General features: G+C 39.5%; 1 protein-coding gene across 1 annotated transcript in view; it reads left to right on the top strand.

Moving 5' to 3' along the window:
* Positions 1–15,481, top strand: part of GLB1 (galactosidase beta 1) — a 41,244-nt gene extending 25,763 nt beyond the window's left edge. The window contains exons 12-16 of the mRNA XM_042043278.1: positions 4,239–4,328; positions 5,421–5,534; positions 6,566–6,697; positions 9,993–10,232; positions 13,987–15,481. Coding sequence (XP_041899212.1) covers positions 4,239–4,328; positions 5,421–5,534; positions 6,566–6,697; positions 9,993–10,232; positions 13,987–14,247 — 837 coding nt within the window. The 3' untranslated portion in view covers positions 14,248–15,481. The remainder of the gene's footprint in view (positions 1–4,238; positions 4,329–5,420; positions 5,535–6,565; positions 6,698–9,992; positions 10,233–13,986) is intronic.
* Positions 15,482–15,698: the final 217 nt, after the last annotated feature.

Here is a 15,698-nt window from a genome sequence, read left to right as displayed (position 1 = left end):
TCTTTCATGCCTTCAAGAAATGAATGCTGCTGGACTCTCACAAAGGAGTCAGATGACCAAACTTGCTCAAATATCACATCTTTGACCTGACCTGCACCTTCTACACTTTCTGACTTTTTCACTCTCCAGGCAGCAGTTTTAGGAATCCAGATGGCATGTCTAAACTGCCAGATGTAAAGTTCCTGTCATGCCTGTATATATATTGCCATCTGCACTGAGAGCCTCTGGAACTGTTTGCTGTGAAGAAGGCGACCTTTTGCTGTGGGACCCACTGCTTAACTTCACCAGCAGTTTATTCTTCTGGGTTTCCCTGCAACACAAGACAAGTCTCCAATCACAGAGTGCTTGTATTGTGTCAGCCCAAAGCTGCCTTCCCAACTCCATTCTAGCCCCAGCTGGAACCAGGTCCAAGCATCTTCTTGTGTGGAGAAGCCTGAACGTATTTTGGTGAATATCGGAGAGGGAATATTCTAAATAATAGCATTTAGCTTTGGTAACAGTAAACTTCCTAGCTACATCATTTGCATGACAGTCAGTGCTAACACAGGTACTGTGTGGGTCTTCACTCTGCAGCTGAGGTCCATCAGTCAGTCTGCAATAGAGAGCACTGGATCTACTCCAGTGAACCAACTCCCTTGACACTTTTGCAGAAAGGAAGAGAGAAAGGAGATTCTGGAGTATTTTCGGGCATCATATGTTGTACTTTACCAGAGGTACATGTGACCAGAGCAGACTGTTCTCTGTCTTTTTTATTCACAAGATATTCTTTGGCAGTTCAGTCTTTAAGTACCAACTCCCCTGATCAGGCAATTGTTCATTTTGAGTTATTGATTTCTTTCTAAAAATCCTTCTGGGTGGGAAAAATACAGTTTATTAAAAGATGCTGGAAACACTGACATTGTTATATAAGAGAAAAGGCAGGAAAGCAGGTCATAAGGAAAAAATCCTGTTGCATAGATGCAAAAGAGAAGTGTTGAAGATGGGGAAATGAGGGCAAGCAAAGGCAGAACTGCAGTAGATGGGCTCCAGAAGTGTGAACAAGATGATAGGTTTTAAAGATTTAAGACCCAGGACTTGGGAAGCATTCTTTCCGGAGGAAAATAAATGACTCTTAGTGCCTGCAATGTGTCCACATGGCTGTGTAGGCTTGTGAGCAGGTGGTAGTTTCTGGTCACCGCTTGGAGAGCCCTGAGAAATGCTTGGTCACAAGGAAGTGCTTGCCCTAGCAGAGCAGCCTGCAGACTCAGATTCTGGAGGTGTACTCAGTTCTTAGGATGTGGAGAGCTCAAGCAATAGCAAGTAGCAGGCAGTGCTGGTGTGTGTTGGGGCTAGAAAGGGATTAAGTAAACAGGATGCTGCCAGTAGTTGGTATTCCTGTTGGAGGTATTTTGTTTCCTTTTTCTTTGATGGTTGACCTTACACTTGGGTTTTGAGGACTTTGCTTTGGAGGTTTAAAAAAGCATTGCTATTTCTATTAGTAGTCATTTGTTGTTTTACAGGCTGCTTTTAAAAATTCCTGACAATATTTGTAATTTTTAAGTTTACTGTTAAATTTCTCTTGTGATACTGATTGTCCACTAAGTAGCAGTCAAGAGGAATTTGCAGCAAGACCGAATCTTGTGTTGAAGGTTTTCTTGTATGTACCACGGAAGACTGAAAAGCTGAACAAAAAAAACCTACTGAAGTTTCAAAGAAACAAGCTTCTACCAATCTCTTAAGTGAATCATATATGGTTGACCCATATTCAGAATAGAAGCCCCTTTGGTAGCAGGGACTTAAAAAAAAAAGTCAAACAGACAAATGTACAAGCTGCTAATACTCAGGTCAGCAAGGCACAAAGCAGCATTCATTGCTGCTTAGTAGCTCATTCAAGTGACTATGTCTTAATGGTGCTTGTATTCATTTCTGGTTTCACTGTCCAGCTGAGGCTAAGACTATTAATCCCCATAGGATTGTTAAATTCTATTGATTACCTCTGTCAGTGTCTGTGCATCTCTTGTTTCACAGCTCTTGCTGAAGACCTGGTAGTTCAGTGTTTCCTGTGGCCTGGCAAATCCTGCATATTGCTGTAACATTACTGGCTCCCTTGGAGGAGCACAAGATAAGGAATGGACCATGTATGCAGTGTGGAATGTTTGGGAAATTTTACTCTAGGAAAGATGATTGCTATTTCAGGTACAACGTTTAAACTGAAAACATAAGAGCAAACTACTTTCATCAAAATTTTGCAAATCATGTTTGACCAGCAGTCTTTTAGCCCAAGCGAACATGCTTAGCTGTGGGCTAGTGAGGGTGACCCAACCTCCAGGTAGTGTTGGTGTTATCTTTTATATACTTATGGCTTCCTTTTGCTTGGTTGTTCCTGGCAAGAGTTAATATAAGCTCATTTCAAGTCTGTTTAGGTCTGTGTCTACGTGGTTGTTGTGGTTTAATCCTGGTAGGCAGCTAAGCACCAGGCAGCCACTCATTCTCTGCCCCAGTAGGGTGGAGAGAATCAGAAAGGTAGAGGTGTGAAAGCTTGTGGGCCGCAATAAAGACAGCTTAGTAGGTAATGCAAAAACTGCATGCATAAGTACAGCAACATAAGGAGCTCATTTACTACTACCTTCGTGGAGGGAGGCATTTGGCCTTCCCCAGGGAAGCAGGGCTCCATCACAGAATCATTAATGTTGGAAAAGACCTCTAAGGTTGAGTCCAAGCATTAACCCAGCCACTACTGTCTTCTTCAATAAACCATGTTCCAGAGTGCCACATCACAGACCTTTTGAACAATTCATGTGTTTTGGTTACTTGGCAAGATAAACACTTGTCACTCCAGGCATCTCCCCTTCCTCATTTTCCCCCCAGTTTTTATTGCTGAGCATGGCACCATATGGTACAGGATATCCCTTTGGTCAGTGGGGGTCAGCTGTCCTGGCTGACCTGTGTTCCCTCCCATCTTCTTGTGCATCCCCAGCCTACTCTCTGGTGAGAGAAGCAGAAAAGTTCTTGACTCTGTGTAAGCCATGCTCAGCAATGCCCAAAATATCCCTGTGTTATTAACAGTCTTAGCAAGAATCCAAAATACAGCCCCATACTAACTACCATGGAGAGAATTAACTGTATCCCAGCCAAAGCTGCAGACTTAGTTATGGGTACATAGAAAATTCATGCTGGCTTCTGTTGCATCACTGTGAAATACTGTATGTGCATTTTAATATTTCAGTACAACTTTCATGTAAGTTCTGAAAAAATTCAATATTTCTGTTATTGAAGTACCTTCAGAAGTTTGTATTGCTGTGAGTGCTCTTACATTATACAGTTTTACATTATTTTAAACACCCTTTTTTTAGTAAGCATTTGAATGTAAATCTGATATGTGAGAGGTATGTGAATGTCTAATGTGTAGTTACCACTGAAAGTGATAATAATTCTGGTGAAACAGACTGACATCTTCCATGAAAAATTGCATGCTAGTGATTTTTTAAGCTTGTAAGACACTAGGCATATTATGTGTATTTTGACCAACCTAAAACTGATGGTGGTCTTTGAGAGAGAATTGTACATGGGTAGAAAATTCCATAATCACAAAAGGAAATTACAGATGGCAAAAAAAGGCAATTTAATTGTACACATCTAAGTCCTTATTCAGCAAGGTATTCACATGTGTGACTAGCCTAAACCTTGCTCCCAGTCTCATTAAAATTAGTCCAGCTTCTTACATGTGACAACTGAATTTCAGCCTTAGAGTTTCTAAAATAATTTAAGACTAAATAGGGTAAATTCATCTTGGATGGCTCTTGATGGAATTAAACTGTATCCCTACTTAGCTCAGAATCATTCCAGTGGGAATCAGTGACATTTTCCCTAGCTTGATTCTAAGTATAATTGAGCAAAATTTAGATAATATATTGTGTTGTATTAATTGTCCAGAACAGCTGCGTTTGTTTATAGAACTTTTGTGAGAAGCTCCTGGGTGAGTTCTAGTTAAATAATAAAGGGTCACTTTTATATTTATGAACGCATAGCAAAATTAGAACATCTGGTTTTTTTAAAACACTGCTCTACATGTAGCATATTTCTTTCAGAGTTTGTCGGTTGTCTCTGCTGTATTGTATTTTAAATGTGTCTGCAAAGATGGTATAAAGATTTATTAACTTTCTGGACACATGCAGCTAGCTGGCTTGGTGGCTGGATGTGCAAGCTGTTATGGACTGAAACTTACTGACCTTTATGTATCTGCCTTTTCTGTGCTGCAGGCAGGCACTGTGTTGGAGGTTCTTGATGGACTGTCACCTTCTGGACCAGTGAGAAGCACTTACCCATTGACCTTCGTTGACCTAAAGCAGGTGAGGGTTCCTTCAGTAGGCACTTTGCAGTAATTTTGTAAAGTTTATTTGAACAACCCTCTCTGGTATTACTCTTCTTATGTCATGTCTTAAACTTTACCTAGCACAGAAGTAATAGTATTATAAAGGTGTCCAGGATTTTTGCATTGGAGGCCTTTCCATATTCTACAGTGCTCCTGTTTGCACCTGGGATTTTCTTCTTCCCCTGGATGTAGGTATCTGTGCTGTCTATGCTTTCACCTTGATTTCTCTCCTCTCTGAAGTATTAATTTTCAGGTTTTTAAGACACTTTTTTTAAAAATCATCTTCATAGCACTCTGCTGGATCTGCTCCAGTAGTTCTATGTCCTCTTTTCCTGAGGAGCCCAGAACTGGACACAGCACTCCAGATGTGGCCTCACCAGGGCTGAGTAGAGCGGCAGGATCACCTCCCTTGACTTGCTGGCAGTGCTCTTCCTGATTCCCCCAGGATACCATTGGCATTCTTGGCTACAAGGGCCCTGCTGGCTCAGGGATGTCTTGTTGTCCACCAGGACGCCCAGGTCCTTCTCCACAGAGCTGCTTTCCATCAGATCAGCCCCCAGCCTGTGCTGGTGCCTGGACCCCGCGCTTGCCTTTTTAGAAGTTCATTAGTTACCTCTCCACCCGACTCTCCATCTTGTTAAAGTCTCAGTAATGGCTATGACTTTTTTTTTCCATTCCTGATGGGCAACTTAGTGAAAAATATTTCAAAATGTTCCTGATATAAACCATGTAGTATTTAAAGATAATTAGATGATGTTGGCTTGATGAATATAGCAATTTATGGGCACTAGGTGAGAAGTGAACTTGCAAGTTTTTTATATAAACTCAGTTATAAAGGGATTTTCACCAGTTTACCTAAAGGTCACCCATTACTTAAAGGTCAAAGTAAACTCTGATCTGAAATGGTGTCTGTGATCATCGCTATCTGAAGTGAATGAAAGTTAACATTTCAGTCCAAGTGTGTAGGCAGAAATATGGGATGTTTTTAATTCATGACCTGAATTGAAATGACAGAATGACTTGGTTCATTAACTTGTTGGGGTTTTTCTCTTTCCTTTTCTTTTCCTAGTATTTTGGGTTTGTACTGTACAGAACTACACTTCCAAAGAACTGCATGGAGCCAACACCGCTGTCTTCACCTTTAAATGGAGTCCATGATCGTGCCTATGTCTCTGTGGATGGGGTAAAAATACTGTTTGCTGGTATTAATGTCTGCCATCACTGGCCTTCATGAAAGTCACGGATGCAGTCTGGGGTTTTTTTAAACTCCTTTCTTCAGATTATCGAAGCAGTTCTGATCTTATTTAATCATGTAAAGAAAATAAGAAAGTATCTGGCTAATTCATACCAGATGTTCAATTTTGTGTTTCAGAAAACATGACTATATATTGTCTTGCCATTTTTGACATATTTGAATGTTGATACAGATTCATTACTTAGGTGAATAAAAGACCTGGAGAATAGATTTACTTGCAGTTTTATGGAATATGTTACTGATATATATGCTTGGTGGCTTTCTGCAGTATTTGCAAAGATTTTTTGTAATTATTCCCTTTTTTCTTTCTTTGAGCATGGAAGGAGGAGGAAGCCTGAGAAGCCTGAGCCTGCATCTTACCTTATGAAACTGGCTCCAAACCACAGTTTCAAAAAAAAAAAAAAAAAAAAAAGAAGTTTATTTTACAGGAAGTGAACTTAGTCTTTCTTGCCGTAAGCAGGGTTTTGGCCCTGCTTAATGACAATTTATATAAATTTATAGATTTTACAGTCACGTTTTTAGTGAATATTTGACTTGTATTAACTCTCATCACCTTTGTGTCCAGGTCAAGCTCTTCTTTCCATGTGTTGTGGGAATAGGAATTAATAAAACTAAATATTGATGCGCACTTAATTGGAAGATAAGCCCGTTTAAATCACTGATATTGCTGAAATCTTTTCAGTCACTGGACCAAATTTGGGAACTTGGTTTTTGTGAATCAGGTGCATCAAAACCCACTAGCACATCCAGTTGGTGTACTGAAATGTGAATGTTGTTGTAGAAGCTCTTTGTGTGTGCGTGTGCTCACCTGCAAGAGGGGGAAAGGAAAAGGCTTTTTTTACTCTTTTTTTTTTCCCTTGTCACTTTTAATTTCTTTGTGCAAGTTGAAAAAACAAGTAACAGGGTATTTTTTGTTTTCAGTGGTTATTGTTTTCTTCCTCTTGTTGCAATTCATATAGGTACCTCAGGGTGTCCTTGAAAGGGACAAATCACTGAAGATAAATATAACTGGGCAGGCTGGAGCAAATCTGGACATCTTGGTGGAGAATATGGGCCGAGTCAACTTTGGTAGATACAATAATGACTTTAAGGTAAGTAAAATCTAATGAGTTACTGGATTGTAATGGCTTTTCCTCTTTTCTGCAGGTTAAAAAGAAAGTAGTAAATCAGAAAGCGCAAAAAGGTCAGGATGTGACTTTTACCTTAAATATAACTACTCACTAGTTTCCATCTGAGTTTTTCCAGTCACCAAAATCAATGTGAAATTAAAAGGTGCTAGACACCTTTTAAACTTTATTTGTTTGTTCACTTGGACTGTCAGCCAAAGTGTCACACACAGGATTTTCTGGTTTAGTTGAGTTTGTAGATAACAATTTTAAAATTGTTTCTATAAACTCCAAAAATGGGTTGGATATTGGTCCAGAACTTGATTGCACTTTGAGGCTTGTGAATCCTGGGATTGCTTTTGGGGGGCTGGGGGGATGTATGTATGTGTACATGAATACACCTTTGTATCCTCCTTGTCCCATTTAATTTGTCAGCAGTGTACCCTTGCAGTATTTTCAGTGTGTCTGGGAAGGCTGTCCATGAGCACTTCAGCATGCAAAAGTGCCAGTTCACCTGGACTGACCAGGTGTTAGAATTATCAGAACTTCCCTGTGCTTCTGGGTGTGTGCTGCACTTTGGGACTGTCACTTCCATGGGTGAGTGGCCGTGGTGGGTTGACACTGGCTGGCAGCCATGTACCTACAAAGCCACGTGCCCATTCTGTTACTCCTCCTCCGCCAACAGGGGAAGGGGAGAAGATACAATGAGGGGTTTGTGGCTCAACATGAGGAGATGGGGATCACTCAGAAATTACCATCATGGACAAAACAGATTCAACTTCGGGAACTCAATTTATTCTTAAATATGTCATCATAGAGATGCTCCCAGAATCACTGTTGGGCTCAGCAGTGGGTCTGTTTTGGAGTCAGCTGGAGCTGTGTTTGTCTAGCATGGGGTGGCTTTTGGCATCTTCTCGGAAGAGCCCCCACTGCAGCTCCCCTTGCTAAAAAACCCTTGCCATGTAAACCCTATACCATGGAGGTGCCACTAGTGTAGCACTAGGAAGGGCAGGGGGAAAAAGTAAACTTTTCTGGTTTTAGACTGCTGCGTGATAGTCAATAAAAGACAGGATTGCTGTAAAGGTCAGTCTTGTATTATGTTTGGGCTGTGTACAGTTCATAGCATGCCTTTTTTTTGTTTTTTTGTATTAGTGGGACACAGTAGGTAGCAGTAGTGCCAACTATCATACTGTCTCTTCAAGGTACTTTGCCTTTATCTGAGTGGCAGGGGAAGGAAGCTAGTACCCCAGAGTTTCGCCTTTATGTTGAGGCAGCAGAAACAGCTGCTTTTATTTATTTATTTATTTATTTATTTATTAACAGGCCAGATGATAGGAAACCTATATACTTAGTGCCAAATTAAGGTAACAGAATAAAGGTTTAGAGGTTGGATTAGGGAGGTGCTCAGTTGCTGTGGTTGAGCTGAAATTCACATGTAACCTTTTAATAATTTAAGAGTGAAATCAAGTTTAAGAGACATGTCCATGGTGACAGTAATCCTCTAAAAGCAGGATGTTTCTGTGTAGAAAAGGCAACCTTCCTTGATTAGCTTTGCACTGTGTGCATTGCTTCTTCCCATAGAATCCATCCCTCATACTCTCCATTGTGTTGGTTTTGAAAACTGGGTGTAATGATACCTTGGGTTTTAAAAATTCATGTGCTTTTGAAAATCAAGTTAGGGGAAGAGGTTCCTGCCTTGTGAAGCCTTGAATTTTTAAGCAAAGAGGATAGGTTTTCAGGGTTTTGCTTAACTGGAGTTTTACCACTTTTTTGAGCTTGAAATGGAACTAGGCATCTAGCTTTTGGGAAGGAACTTTTAAAACATCCTATTGATCTAAGTCATGTTGTTAAAGGATACGAAGGAAGACTGTGGTTTCTGGTTTTTTATGTGTCTTCTCACATGCACCCTGCCACCTATATCTCAGTTTTACTTGGAAAATTTATATCTGCATCTTGGTAACACTGAGTCACTAACCCAAGACATTATCTTGCACTGTAGCAGAGAAAGTGGTATTTACTTCCAACAAATCTTCTCCAGTTATGGATTGTTGAATGTGTATTCTTATGCAGACCTAAGTAAGAATGTTTAGTAGGCACTTCATATAATTTGAAAAATCACACTTCATAGTGCCTACAGATGAGCTTAGGGAGGCAGGTTAGAAGGTTCAGCCTAAAAGTTACATTGCGTTACTTCATTTGATTGCTAGACAGAGTAGAGTCTAGGTTGTATAGAAAAGTTTTGTCTCTTAACTTTTGACACTTGGAGATATTTTATTTTGACATAAGAGAAATAAGCTCCTGTTATGTAAAGTGGACATTAGGTACAGGAAGAGAAAACCACTTAGTGCTTGTACAGATGGTCAGCCTTGTGGAGACAGTGCAATGCTTATGAGGTATCACGGCATACACACAACATAGTATCAGCTCTCCAAAGCCACAGAAGGTGTGGTTTTGCTTGTTCCTGTTTGATGTGTGGTGTTTGCAGCATAACTTGTGTTGCACTGAAGAGCAGCTTCTATGCAGGGTCTATTCAAGCCCTTGCACTGCACTGAAACACCACTTTAGGAACTCTGACCGTAACAAAATTAGGGTGTGTGCAGGGGTAACTTGATGTTCTTTTCATTCTTCTTAAATTATGACCTTGCCTTGCTTTGGCATTTGGTGTGCAAGTACCCCGGTGTGCTGTGAGCCACTGTGTACACGGTCCCATAGAAATGAGACGGGATTCCATGGGCTTGAAGCTGACTGTAAGCTGAAAGTATTTCACTAAATTGGGCATATGCATTGATTTCATGATACTGTATCTTATCTGGAAAAGATTTGTAGGAAGTAAATACCACTTTCTCTGATATTGCACAAGTTAATGTCTTGGGTTAGTGACTCAGTGTTACCAAGTGATGGTATCTCAGGCTTAATGATATTTAGTGTTGCTTCTCCTTTTATTAAGCATCAGGTTTTGGAATCATGTTCATGTTAAAGCAAAATGGAAGTTTTCCCAGTTACAGGAAAAGAATTTGAAAAAAAACCCCCTTGTGTATCAGCAAAAACCTAAAACTTTGAAGAGGAACAGATCTTTCACAGAGAATAAGTGAAGCCCTTCATTCTTAAGCAAAGCTTACAACTTGGTGAACACCAGATGCTTGTTTTTTCATACACAGATTGGCAGCCAGCTGTTATTTTGATTCAGTTTTTATTCGTGACTGATTTATAGTTGCACCCAAATAACTTCAATAACATGAGGTAATTATATTTTTGTGTTGGTTTTTTTCCTTCCTCCTAGGGTCTAGTTTCAAATGTAACTCTTGCTCAAGATATACTTGTTGGATGGGAAATCTATCCTCTGGACATAGATGGAGCAGTGAATTCTGGCATTATTTATCTCCATGATCACCCGAAGACATCTGCTGTCAAATCACTGAGTTACGAAGTACCTACATTTTACACTGGTACTCTTTCAATTCCTGGAGGGATCCCAGACTTGCCGCAAGACACCTATGTCAATTTTCCTGGCTGGACAAAGGTACAAGTTTTTGCTGTAAAAACCTCTAAGTCCACTTAGAAAGGTACTGAAACTTCTATGGACAGTCAAAGTCCACCTCTCTTACATGGGTAGAAGTTGGTCATAGTGGTGGGTAAGAAATTGATGCTTTGCTTTAAGTAAATCTAGAGATAAAACATTAAGAGAAGGGAAACACATTCAAAAGATACATGGTATTGATCTAGAGAGTGGAGCATCACAAAAAAGCCCCAAACCAAAGCAACCCAACCAACCCACCCTAGTTTTTCAAGAGTGAGAAAGAGTAACTGTCAGGCTGTTTAGAAATGTTGCATTTAGTTGTGAGGGGTTTTTTTGGAAAATATTTGAGTCGCTGAGTAGGGAGTTACGGATCCTGTTGCAAAGCATAAAGAGTGTTGGACTCAATGGCTGGTGGTGTGCCCCTAGATACAGATATAGTGCATGGAGAAGGTTACCTGTGCCTGGACTGAATGGATCGGAGGGCACTGCTGTGGGAAGCCTGTGGGCAGATCTGTGCCAATGGGAACTTCTCACAGGACTGGAGCATAGCTAGAGAAGGAAGGAGTGTGTTTTCACAGTGCCATGTTTGAAACCACCAGCAGTGCAGGATGGGTGATGAGCAACTGAACTCTCTGGTGGGAAGCACAGGGAACAGAGTGGGTGCACTTCCTCTTGGAAGCCTGAGCATTTAAGTCCAGGCTTTAGGGAAGTGCCTGTGACAATGTTAGGTAGCAAAATCGTTCTTTTCTGAAACAATTAATTTGCTGCTGTTAAAATAAAGTGGGAAAAGGAGTTGCTGTTGATCTGTCTCCACTGCTAGTATTGTAGTTAAAGCATTTCACAATATATAGGAGGCTGTGATTCGTTGCATGCACTTGGTGTTGCAGACACTGAGCTTGGATGAGGAAGTCTGACACAGTCCCTGTTCCCATATATGTGCATGTCACACAATCACTGAATAAAATTCATAAATAGCTTTTTTTTCATGGCAACTGTAATCTGAGACATTTTTAGTAAATTCTGTGATCCCATCAGTCATAAATCTTCTTCAGGAAGCAAGGTGGCCATACCTGCCATTTGGCAAACTCATATTTAAAATGGCAAGGTAGTCCAAGAATTCTTAAGTATAGGTGGAAATCTTTTCCTCTGATCTATGGAAACCTCTGTTTTACATAGTTTGTATACCCTGTCCTGGTAAGAGTCCTGGTAAGAGATTCCAGGTGAACTTAAGTATGACTGTTCAATTGATCCTCCAAGCTTTGTATGGATTGGACAAGAGTTTTAAATAAGATGCCTAGAAACTGAGACTTTCAGATAACTTCACAAATCAGCAAATGCCTTTGAGGCAGAGGGCCTTAAAGGGTATAAATTCCACTTGGCTCTTGCTGTGTGTGGCCCTTAGTTCCTTGCGTGGCACTGTGTAAATTGCCTAAGTGTGGAGTGGGATTGTTAACAAGGGTTAAAACTCGCCTATTTGAGTAGTTGAAAAACCACAGAAGCAGCACTTAGCAAGAAAATTTAAAAGTCCTAATGATGGTCTGCCTTTGTGAAGGCAAGGAGTATAGCGTGATGGACAGCCAGGAAGGAAGCGTGCAGCATTAACAGTCATGACCAATGTTGTAACTTGCTTCCCTTCAGTGCTTTTTAAACCCTTTGCTAGTAATAAAACCTACTTCACCCTCACATGAAGAATCACGATGCCCTTAAGCATACGTGGCACTGAGTGAATTCTTAGATTTATTGAACCTTTTTTTTCTTCAATAGAAAAGAGGATTTGGAGTCAGGACTGTTCTTGTTTTCTGTAGTTGCTGTCCCTGCTAAAGGAAGTCTTGCTAGTGAAGATGAAGTTCCCCCCCTTTTATTTTGTCTAGGGCATATTTATTAGTAGTGTATATAGTGTCATAATTTGTTGGTTTAGGGCAAACAAATTCTTGAGTGTGCAGTCTTTAGAAACTGCAGTGTTAACAGAGACAGTTTGGAGTTGAGAAACTTGAGTTCTTAGCTTTACTGGAAAAAGGACTTACAACCACTGACTGATTCAGATCAGAAACAGAGACCTGTCTGATCATAGCTCCTGCATCAGAACTCCAATGCAGTTGATTCCTACAGTAAACACCTGCTTTCCACAGGTTATTGTCGTTCTCTGTGAGAGGAGGGCTACTGTCTAGTGGGTACATTCACTCATCTGTCTTGTTTGAAGGGAGTTTGCATTCGTACCATGTTTTCTTCTAAACCTACTACAGGAAGTAGTGAGCTTGGATAAAGATAAACCTGATTTAAGAAAAAAACGTTTGAGGTCAAGGTTTATTAACACCTTGGCAGAGCAGTGCAAGATAGCATCTTGTACCACGGAAGTGGATACAGAGGCGAAATAACTCAGCTGTGTCTGTACATTACTAACTCCTCAAAAAGTTTCTCTTGTGAGTTTCATAAAATTTTTTTCATAAATACGTGAAAAAGGAAACACTAGAAAAATACCACTAAAGCAGCTTGAATGGCAATACTTATTATATTACAATTGTGCTTCTGTAAATTGTGTTAAAATATTCTAATTTCAGCTATCCTAGACAACTTTAGGAATGTAGTAAAATTCTTTCTTTCCACTGATTCAGTCAGTTTTATTATGTTTATCAGTGTACATCCATGCCATGAGTCTGATTGTCTTCTGTATTCTGATCACCAGAGACTAAAGCAAGAGAGAAAAACACAGATGCAGTTATCTGTTCCCATCCCTTTTCTTGACACTGAACTCTTGTTTGATATACAGTGAAAGGGCACTTTGGAGGAATAAAAGCAAATTATTCATCCAAATCAGTTGTATATCCTCCCTTCTGTATTAAGAACGAAGACTCAGCGTGACTCAGGAGGAGTCAGTTTACAATTTACTAAACCTTCTGCAGCTTGCCAATTTATAGACTTCTGGAAAAATCTTCATTTATGTCACTTCAGTGTGTCTATTTTGTGGTAGATAAATTAGTGTTTTGACTTTTTTCCTTTTTCTCCTTGCCCATTTTTTTTTTTTTAATCTTTTGAACTTAAGGTATTTATGATGTTAGGACAGTATTTTGAACTAGGGATTCTGACCACCTTAACTATAAAAAGCAATTTTAAGAGTTTGTATGCCACAATTTCATTGAACTTAAAATAATACTAGCAGGTCCCCAAGGCTTTTAATGGTTTTATGTAAGTACAGCAGTACTTTCTTTCAGTGTGGTTTCACAAGTACTTTTGTCGACTAAGCTATTACAAGTAAAAGAGAAATCTGAATTTCATGTGTCTAGACAATCTGTATCTTGCCCTTGAAATCTCAGAACAGGGGCTACCAAGGTAGTGTAGTCTTGTACAGAGAACCATAACAGCATTAGAATCTGCTTTTTTCTTCTGTGCATTCATTCTCCTTTTAACAATTAGCTTCAAGCAAATACAGTTTTCAGATTTGTTTTGGTCTTAAACTTGGGGCAAAAAATCAGTGCAAGGAGCCTGCAGTTGTTTCTCTAATTATTGTCATATTTGGAATTATTGCAGTGTTCTACCACTTTCTTTTTAAATATTAGTGATGGCTTTAACTGCTCAGGGAATTTAGGTTCTTTTGACTGTCATTAGCATTTTCTTGTACAGATTTTCTATCTGTGTGTTCAATCAAACTGAAAAATGAAGGGAGTTGTTACTATATTGAGTGTTATGCTTAAATCTATTTTGTCATTTCAGCTCTAACAGATTATTAAAATGTTGTTATTTTTTCTTTCTCTCTTAACAGGGGCAAATTTGGATCAATGGCTTTAATCTTGGTCGCTACTGGCCAGCCCGTGGTCCTCAGCTGACCCTTTATGTTCCAAGTAATATACTTGTTGCATCAGTGCCAAACAACATAACAGTGTTGGAGCTGGAGCATTCTCCTTGCAGCAGCCAGGAGTGTGAAATAGAATTTGTAGATGAACCTAATATCAATGCAACCCTAAAGCATGAAACTGAGAAACCCCCACTCTTTGTTAGAGAGCTATGGATACACCATCTATAATGATTTGAGTATTTCTTTATCTTCCCACCCCCTCTTTGCTTCTCTTTCCCTCAGACTATACTGATTAACACTGAGTCTTCGAAAAAGGGAAGTTGTTTCGGTGAGGCAACTTCTTAAATTATTAAAGACTTTTTTTTTAAAATCTCTCAGTTAAATATTGAATTTCTTTTTAAAAATAAAAGCTGGAGCTTTGAAATTTGCCTTGGACTGTGAAATTGAACTCAACTGGAAGTTAATGTTTCCATCAGTCTTGTAAAAGTGTAGTCTTTGTACACTGCTTACACTACAGTAACCTTCTTATGCTTTTATTTTTTACCATGTTTTGCAACTGGAGAGGGGCCTACAAAAGGGGTGTACAGCCCCCCACTACCTTGCTGGTTTCACTTAAGTGGACTAGTAAGTCAGAGCTGCCAATAGACAAGCAGCTTTCAGCTTCCTTAATCACCTGGTTAAAGTATCCACATCTTTTTAGTCTTACTGGGTTTACTACCAGCATTGAGTGGACCTCACTTTTTTAATGCAAGTGACTTTGGGGAAATTTCAGTTGATTTCTTAGAGGAGCAGTGAGAAAGACTGTGGAAGAGAGCACTCAAATGCCAGCTGGTCCAAACAGCAGTAACATGGAGAGGGACCTTGTGGTCTGCATCTGTCCCCTCTTAGAAAGCCAGTTTTCTGCTTCCCTATTGCTATCTCTAAAGACTTAAAGTAAATTGGTTAGTACAATGATATATGCAAAATTTAGGCTGCTTTGGTGGAACCATAGCCTCTGACTAACCTGCCTGCAGAATGTGGTTTTTAAATGATCAATTTTTCCTTTGATTTTTTTTGTTTGGTTTGGGGGTTTTTGTTTTGTTTATTTGTTTTGTTTTATTTCTTTTTTTTCCCTAGTGGGCATGGAGTATCTGCTTTTCATAGGCCAGCACCTTGAAAGTGGAATCCTTTAAGTTAAAAAATTTTATTTCTCTTTTAGTCATTAATTCTCATCACCTGTTTTGTTCCAGTAAACTGATGGTCTTTGTTAGTGCCTGATATTTGCACAAACTCCATCAGTACATCTGAGTTTCTACAACGGACAGACTCTTCTTTTTGATTCTTGTGATTTTGATGTCAGTCACACAAATTCCATGGTGATATTTAAACAACAGAAGATGATGGAATCAAGTATTTTTATAATCTGTGACTGCTTCCTTTGATTTTTGTCTGACATTATTAAAATGGTTCCTTAAAGATTAAATTCCTCCTCTGTGTGTTTGAGAAGGAAAAAGGGATGAGAAAGAATTGTGAGCAGTATTAAGGGAGAAATGAGATTATAAAGTCTCTGTGGATGAGGAGTTTTTCTTGTTGATGTATGGTTTATTTTCTGTGAAGATATATGAAGAAGTATACAAAGTAAAGCAAAATGAAATAGCTGTGATGGGCTGAGCAGACACTGCAGGTGCCACCCTATTCTG

The sequence above is a fragment of the Corvus kubaryi genome, unplaced genomic scaffold (assembly GCF_017639235.1).
Source record: "Corvus kubaryi isolate FWS band 111438036 unplaced genomic scaffold, C.kubaryi_AGA036_p1.0 37398, whole genome shotgun sequence".
NCBI classification, from domain to species: Eukaryota; Metazoa; Chordata; class Aves; order Passeriformes; family Corvidae; genus Corvus; species Corvus kubaryi.
Note: the sequence above shows the minus strand (reverse complement) of the source record. Positions and strands in the feature narration are given on the sequence as shown.